The sequence below is a fragment of the Solea senegalensis genome, linkage group LG3, assembly GCF_019176455.1.
Source record: "Solea senegalensis isolate Sse05_10M linkage group LG3, IFAPA_SoseM_1, whole genome shotgun sequence".
Taxonomy (NCBI): domain Eukaryota; kingdom Metazoa; phylum Chordata; class Actinopteri; order Pleuronectiformes; family Soleidae; genus Solea; species Solea senegalensis.
This window is the reverse complement of record NC_058023.1, coordinates 19,278,160-19,286,225: the sequence shown is the minus strand read 5'-3', so window position 1 is coordinate 19,286,225 and position 8,066 is coordinate 19,278,160. Positions and strand designations below refer to the sequence as shown.

General features: G+C 39.9%; 1 protein-coding gene across 2 annotated transcripts; it reads left to right on the top strand.

Annotated features, from left to right (window-relative positions):
* Positions 1-271: 271 nt before the first annotated feature.
* On the top strand, positions 272-8,012 carry cbll1 (Cbl proto-oncogene-like 1, E3 ubiquitin protein ligase). 2 transcript variants are annotated; one of them, XM_044020585.1, is made up of 6 exons: positions 272-448; positions 1,396-1,560; positions 3,809-3,915; positions 4,144-4,227; positions 4,312-4,385; positions 5,531-8,012. In XM_044020585.1, the coding sequence occupies exons 1-6, from the start codon at positions 442-444 to the stop codon at positions 6,534-6,536; spliced, it is 1,443 nt and encodes a 480-aa protein (XP_043876520.1). In that variant the 5' UTR covers positions 272-441; the 3' UTR covers positions 6,537-8,012. The 2 variants fall into 2 exon arrangements, with proteins under 2 accessions (XP_043876520.1, XP_043876519.1); XM_044020584.1 differs by having other exon boundaries at positions 274-432.
* The last annotated feature ends 54 nt before the right edge of the window (positions 8,013-8,066 follow it).

Here is an 8,066-nt window from a genome sequence, read left to right as displayed (position 1 = left end):
ACTCGTGCTCCTTCTGTGACTTGTTCAAATACAAATATATTTGAATCATACATTTTTAGTGTTACTTTCAACACCCGATTGCGTTGACGACCAAAAAAGTCATAAGTGTCATGACTTATTTTGACTTATGTCAAAAGACATAAATGTCATTATGGACGCTGTAATTTTGCCTTATATTCTGTTGTGTGTTTTTGTAATATTTAATCTACAACAAGGTGAACAAATAAATGGAGCTATTGTATTTTCAGTTAGAATCGGTTAATATCTGTTGTAATTATCTATCTATCTCTACATATATTTCCTTGTGTTGTTGAAGTTCCTTGGACTGTTTTAGACCTGTTTTCTGCCAGTTCCTCCCTTTCATTCACATCTTCCTCGTCCATTCTGTCCCACAATGCACTGCGTTCACTCGTTGGATCATGGACCAAAGCGGTAAGGAAAATGCTCTGTAAGGCCAACGTTAGCTAATTTTTGACATGTGGAATATTTTTTCCACAGGTGCTGTTCAGTTGCTGTTATTCGAGCTCGTCAGATAACGACACATCACTCTCGTTTGTACGGGGTCACTCCGGCAGCACATTATCTACCAAAGCAGCGTTACAAGCTAGCACGGGTCAGGTTAGCTGAAATGGCTAGCGATTGAGTTAAGTTAAGTCACTTAAAAAAGTTAACACCGAGGCTTAAACCAAATTCTCCAGACATAGTGTAGGAATGGAACTAGGCAGGTACTGCTTTCAATGCTGAACAATATGTTAGTTAGGCGTGAACACCAGCTACGCATTGGGGCGCGAAAGCTACTCGGCCAGTATTAGCCTAATGCTAACGAAGCTTAATTCTAACTATATGTATTTATTCCATATATTCGCTGAACGCAACCTTTTCCTTACATAATTTGGAATCATATATCATCTTAACGGCTATGTCATGTCTTCATTTGATTTGTTTTGATAATAATTTCGTTGGCGAATTGTTTGAATGTATTACTGTGATGTATCTGGAACGTTTTCACTCGCACATTTTTCGTTAAAATCAGAAGTTGTTGACTAGCTACAATGTTTTATTCAAAACATTGTAGATAGTTATTTTGTGGACATGATAGTGTCAGGGTCAATGTTTTTTCCTTACAGCAACCACGTTTCCTGTTAAATCAATTCTAAATGTGTCCATGTTTGTTTTGCTTCATTTGTTTTAATTCATCCCTCATTTCATCCAGAGTCTGTATTGTTTACTGTTTAAAGACATTTACACCAAATAAATACTCATCAGATGCTGTAATGTCCTGTAGAATTCATTGTTTTGAATTGTTTTTTTATGATATTTCTTGACTGAACTCACCAAGAGATTCAAAGCATGTAATTTTAGGCTAATAACATGAATTACTGAATTTTTGAACAGACAATGATCTTCAAGGAAGTGATGGCTCTGGGAATTTGGGTGGCCCAGATGTCCGAAGACGAATCCCCATCAAGCTCATCTCCAAACAACCTTTAAGGAGCAAGCCTCAGCCTCGTACCCAGAGACCCATTGGCAGGCCATGCAAAAATGACCTAGGAGAAGATGGTAGGCATGTTTTGCAGCTCACCAGGTCTCACAGCATTGCTTTTTTAAAACGTAAATGGCACTTTGAGCTGGGGTTGGATGAGTTCAATTCCCGGCTCCGCTAGTCTACATGCCAACATGTCCTTGGGCAAGACACTGAATCCTACTTTGCACCTGATGGCTGTGCTGGCAGCATGTGAATGGGTATGAAAGATGAGTGATAGAAAATACATTGCACATAGATGGGCTGTAAGAATGTGTGAGTGGGTGAGTGGCAAAACTGCAGTGTAAAACAGCTTCTGAGTGGTCATCAAGACTAGAAGAGTGTTATATACAGTAATTACAGACCATTTACTCCCAATTTTGTTACTGTGAAATAACCACTTTTTGCACACAATGGTGCTTTCGGTTTATTTTTCGTGCCTATGACCATGATGTTATTTGTTTTCATGCTTTTATAACCCATGGACAGTTTCACCCACTTTGCTCTTGCTCATTCCTCATTGTGCAGACCGAACCTGCATCGCACAAGTTAGGAGATGCCTATATCTGCTCAGAGGCATTATTTTTTGTCTGGTGGGGGCTGGGTTATTTGACGCACCACTTGCCCTTTCCTCTCTTCTGAGAGGTCACATGACAATGTCACATCCATAAACATTACTAAATGTCATCCCTGAAAATTCACCAACACAGAGGGATGGGTTGGGTTTACTCTCTTAATATGATTTCCAATAAGGTATATTAAATATTATGCCAGCTCCCTAATATTTGCACACTGCACAGCTGTTGCACACTGTTGCACAGTGGTGGTAATGAAACTGATACTGTAGCTATTTTTCCTATACTAAATGATTCCTTATCACCAAAGCCTACAAAATGAAGAATAAACAATAAAATCATAATGATTATATAGTGCAAGGCTGTATACCAGATTGTATCAAAAAATGATATTTCTTTGATATGATGATACATATGAAAAGTTTGTCACAGCTGACATTTCTGTTCAGCCTTTGATTTACACACACCATCCCTCTAAAGCTCTATTGCAACCCCCCTCCACACGTCTTGTAATCGTTTTGTAGTTTTTTCTTGTTTATTAAAAAGAAAAGGGTTTTAAGAAACAAACACAATCAATTCAATTTTATTTGTTTAGCGCCAAATCATAACATACATTATCTCAAGGCACTGTACATAGACAACATCAAGGAGAGCAGAGAACCCCAACAGTTCACACAATGAGCAAGCACTAGGCATCAGTGGAGAGAAAAAACTCCCTCTTAACAGGAAGAAATCTCTGACAGAACCAGGCAATCAATCAAGTGCAATCTGGTGTGCAAAGATTTATTCAAAAATAACTGCTATAGAGAAATAATTGTTTTTTAATCTTGAAGACTGTCAACATCACTCAGGTTACAATTTTACCACCAGAGGGCATCATTAGATAACCCTTGTTAACTGTTATAGCTTATGGAGTATGATACATTATTCAGGTGTTATACTTGGTGCAGTAGAATCAAATTTGTGCTTGTTATTCATTTAATTAGAAACCTGACAAGATTACCAGGGACAAGTTTAATATGTGAGCAGAGAGAAAGAAATGGCATAATTGAGTAATTTCAAGAATAATTTGTACGATTCTGTTTTGGCTTAAAATGGGTATTGAGAAGTGGTATCAAATTAGCACTGGTTCCTCATTGGTCTCACTAAGCATGGACAAAAGGTGCCTCTGAGAATATGTGAAAAATGTATAACTTTGGAAGACTGAAAACAATTTCTCTCTATTCTAGTGTCCAGAATTTGTCTGGCTCACTGATACACCAGAGCCATAGTTATCATAAATGTTTGGAACAGTAACAGGCTAAAACAGACTGTTAATAAACTAAAGGATATTGGTGATTTCTTTCAATAATATACCTTGTTAGAATTGTGCTACAAAAATGTGGAAAGCTGCTGGAGATGTGAAGAGATGGTTATATATTTTAACGGCCACTTGAATGTCAAACAGAATATGCTCCCTCATTTGCTCCTTACATTACACAATCTGTCCCATATGAGCACATGATGCTGCTTAGCAAGAGGAAAGTACAGTTGTTTAAAATGAATAATAAACCAGTTCCAGTATTACTCTGAAACTAAAAAAAACTAAGAATCCACAACCAAGTTGTTCCTATGAGTTGAGAGAGAGCTGATCAATTTATTCCCAAATACAATTTTAGTTTTTTATTTGTTTTTCACTGCCTCATTAATACTTGTGTCCTGTGTTTCACAGATAACTTTGGCTTCAAGCAAGAGGACAGGTTTGATTGTGGCTCTAAATCTGGTGATGTGTTTGGAAGTCAGAGGAGATTTCCCCAACAACTGTTCTGGGACTACAAGGTACATGATCCCACTGGACAATCAGAAGAGACTCCACACACCTGTCTTTGTTTTCAGACAAAGGCACAGCACATCATTACTGATCCAGATGAGCAGAATTGTCAGACTGTGTTAGACTGGGTTCAAATTATCTTCCAATTTTCCCCTTTAGTGTGGGGAATGTACAGATTCGAATGAACTGAAATTTGAGCATGTTCTAATGAAACTGTTTTGTTTTTTTCTTCACAGTTGCATTTGATTGGAGAAAGAGACGAAGTACCAATTCACTTCTGTGACAAATGCGGTCTCCCTATTCAGTTATATGGACGGATGGTGTGTACTTATATTCCATCCATTATCTGCAGACTTTTTAGGGAGCTGCTGATGTTTAATTCTCTCACCTGTCTAACTCCTCAGATCCCCTGCAAACACGTTTTCTGCTACGACTGTGCTTTGCTTCATGAGAAGAAAGGAGACAAAATGTGTCCTGGGTGAGGCGACTGAATCAGATCAATTCAAATGAAATCAATTTAATTTGTTTTGCACCATATCACAACATGTGCTAATCTCAGGGCATTTACCACATCAAGGCAGAGCCCATACAGTATTGTACAAAGATGGCGAAACCCAATAGCAGCAATTAAGCACCAGACTCTTTGTGTAGCACATGCCACTGATGGTGAGCGCGAGAGGAGGAAAGATGGGAAAGGAGGTAGAGATGGAAGGAACAGATGTATAATAGTTATTAGTTAGGTATTTAATTACTGCCTTATAATTATTTTAATTATTCGGTTTAGTTTTCGAAAAGACAAGTAGGAATGGGTTTATAAAATATTGTATTGAATTTTATCAAAATATTTGGTGATTCATTTGGTAATTGCAGCCCTGATATTATACAGGGTTGCAAATTCTTTGCATTTTATTTCCCTTGACCGACTTTCCTCGACAATGGGTAATAAACAATAGTTTATTGAAGTGCATGTCTTTTCCTTAGTTTAAATTTTAAATATTGCACCTTCGAGGCACATTAGTTTATTTGTATGTCTATGTACAGTATATTCATATAATGAATCACAAACACTAATATTAGCCTAATATATGGACGCTTTTGCTTGAAAAGAGTTATAGAGTTATAGAATCGCAAAAATTATATTAAAACATATTTTCAGTCATATAATATCATCGCAGCACTTAGCAGCTCAGAGGTTGCTTCTTCAAGCTACTCATTTGTTTCCATGCTCATTGTCTACTTCTGCTAAATATGTTAGGGCTTTGGTTAATGTGCCCCCTCTGCTGTTGTAAATTCTAACAACAGCACTTAAGTTTCAAAGAAATGACACAGAGAAAGAAACACGCACTGTTGCTTAATGTATTTCTACATATTTTGAATGAACTGAAAGGTTAATCATTTGCATCCCTACTAAAATAATTTTTCTATGACTCTATGACTTTCTTATGACTCTAGCACCTGTTGTGATGATAATTTGATAACAAGTGATGTGATAAGTTTTTTTGTCTTAATGTGTTGTTGTAAACACTCAACTTCATTGAATTTTAATGTTATTATTCAAAATATAGTAATAAGTAATAGTAGCTCCACATTTTTAATGTTGACATTTTGTCTTCATGTGTTCAGCCTCACCCTCTACAACTGCACAGATCCAGTGCAGCGCATCGAGCAGTGCCAGCGCGGTTCTCTCTACATGTGCAGTGTAGTGCCAGGATGCAAGCGCACCTACCTGTCCCAGCGTGACCTGCAGGCCCATGTCAACCACCGCCACCTGAGGGCCGCCAAGTCCTCCGCTGGCCGCCAGGAGCCCGTGCACCTGCCCCCTTCATCTGAGGACCGTTTCCGTGTGCCTCCACCTCACTTACCCAAGAACCACGTTCACCTTCCCAACCCGCTCCAGCACGGCAGTCACGACCCTTACAGTCAGCCGCTGCCACCCAGCGCCCATGAAGGCCCACCGCCGACGTCTGGTCTTGGTCCTGAAACATTCCGCATTGCCACAGTAACAACCCGCAAACACAGCAATCTCATCACCGTGCCCATCCAAGACGACTCTTCCTCCCGTGAGCCCCACCCAAGTGGGCCAGTCCCCGGTCAGCCGCCCCACCACCACCCTTCAGACTATCCCGGCCAGCCACCCGTCGTGTCCCACTCTCACCACATGATGGCGCCACCGCAGCAGCACTTTGGTCCCCCTCCTCCTCCTCCTCCCCCTATTAACCACCCAATGCAGCATCCTCCCCAAGCCTCTGGGACACCACACATGGTGTACAACCAGGCTCCCCCTCCTCCCATGTCAACAGCTCCCCCTCCAATCACACCACCACCCGGGCACATTATGAGCCAGATGCCCCCTTACATGAACCACCCGCCTCCTGGACCTCCTCCACAACACAGCGGCCCTCCTGTAAACGCTCCCCCACCCCATCATTACAACCCCAACTCAATGCAGCAGTTCCCTGAAGACCAGGGCACGCTCAGTCCCCCGTTCAGCCAACCAGGAGGCCTCAGTCCTGGGATGTGGCCAGCTCCCAGAGGCCCCCCACCTCCACGAATGCAAGGTCCTCCCCAGGGCCAGATGCCTGGACCACACCACCCAGATCAAAGCCGTTACCGGCCTTACTATCAGTAAACTGCCAACTCGTTTCATTCTGTTTCACACCACTTGTCTGAATAATGTGATAGTAAACCTCAGGGTAACAGGATATAGATGTTTCTTTTTGATAAAAAAACTGCCCAGAAGCAAATGTGTAGGTGGTGCACATTTTAGTTACAGCTGTTCTGAACTTAACTACAGACACAAAGAGCAATTGTGCCCCTCCCCCTTTTAAAAGCTTGTATTTCTATACATGTCAGCCGAATCCATGCATATGTACAATGAAAGATAATAGTAAATATAGCTCAATAAATTTTTAACAGCAGGTTTCCATCTCATATTTGTTCTGTGACTAAGTTACTTAATTTACAAAATGACAAGCTATTTATCAAGTTGGGTATTAGTGTGAAGGGCAGGAGAAGCAACACCTTGTCGTGCAAACTTGCGTTCATATCAGGGAGTAGCCAATTGTGAGTCATCAGTCAATTCTGTGACTGATAAATGAATAGTTAGTGACTGTCCATATCTGCAAGTTTTTCTGGTGCCTTACAACACATTTTGTTTGCTTGATAGACTTAAAGAATGTAGGTTTTCAGGATGAACCATTTGTCATTTCAGATCTACATTTACAGGATTTTTTTTTTTTCCCTGCACGGCACATTTCTTGGAAATCAGTTTTTAAGCAATGTTCAAACTACAGTCCAAGTCCATCCTGATAAGTACATGTAACATTTGTACGTATTTAGAGAAATGTGTAATCCTTACTTGCATCCTAAAGATGGCCAAACCACTCTGGCCCTCATTTATCAAGCATGCATACATCAGAAAAAATAGTTAATTTCTATGCAGTTATTGCATTTATTTACATGTACATTGGCATAGCATATGATTAAATCTCACGCCAGCTCTAACCTGGTGTAAGCAAGTTTGAAATCAGAGAGGACGAGCAGTTGATCTCTTAGTGTGTCATTTATTACAAATGGGACGTACCATGAGATTTGCAGGTTTCATTAAATACATGTGAGACCTGACGTACTATGATTTCTGCAACTGAATTGGAGGGCATTGGTGTCCAGTGAAAAACTTTTGGTGTATTTGATTGCATTTGTTTCATCAAACTGTTATATAAACACTGAACATTTATGCCTTGGGCCACTTGTACACCAAATGCAGACAAAAGAACTGATGGACAGGCACTAAATAAAGACTGAATCATTGATTAATTATATAAAACATACTGTATATAAGACATTGCAGGGAGAGGTTAGAGGCCAAAAAAAGTGTCTAAAACAATAACAGCTACACTAATCAGCAACATAAACCAGGCATAAAACTGCATTGTTAAATGTTGACAATCACAATCCTAGAAACTAGCAAATAAACACTACAAAAACTAGAAAAACAGAATATGTATCAAGCATTCTTGTTGATCACAGATGTCCTTAAGCAGTTCTTCGGTGTAACCAATGTACATGTTGATGCAGCAGTGATTCAGATAAACTGTTTCAAAGAGATGGTCTACAGAGTGTTGTGTGTAATCTATGAGTGAATCTCTGCTGATGGCCT

Coding starts and splice junctions, on each gene's coding strand:
- cbll1 (XM_044020584.1), top strand. Junction 4,228..4,311: donor TTCAGTTATATGGACGGATG/GTGTGTACTTAT, acceptor CTAACTCCTCAG/ATCCCCTGCAAACACGTTTT. Junction 4,386..5,530: donor GGAGACAAAATGTGTCCTGG/GTGAGGCGACTG, acceptor TCATGTGTTCAG/CCTCACCCTCTACAACTGCA.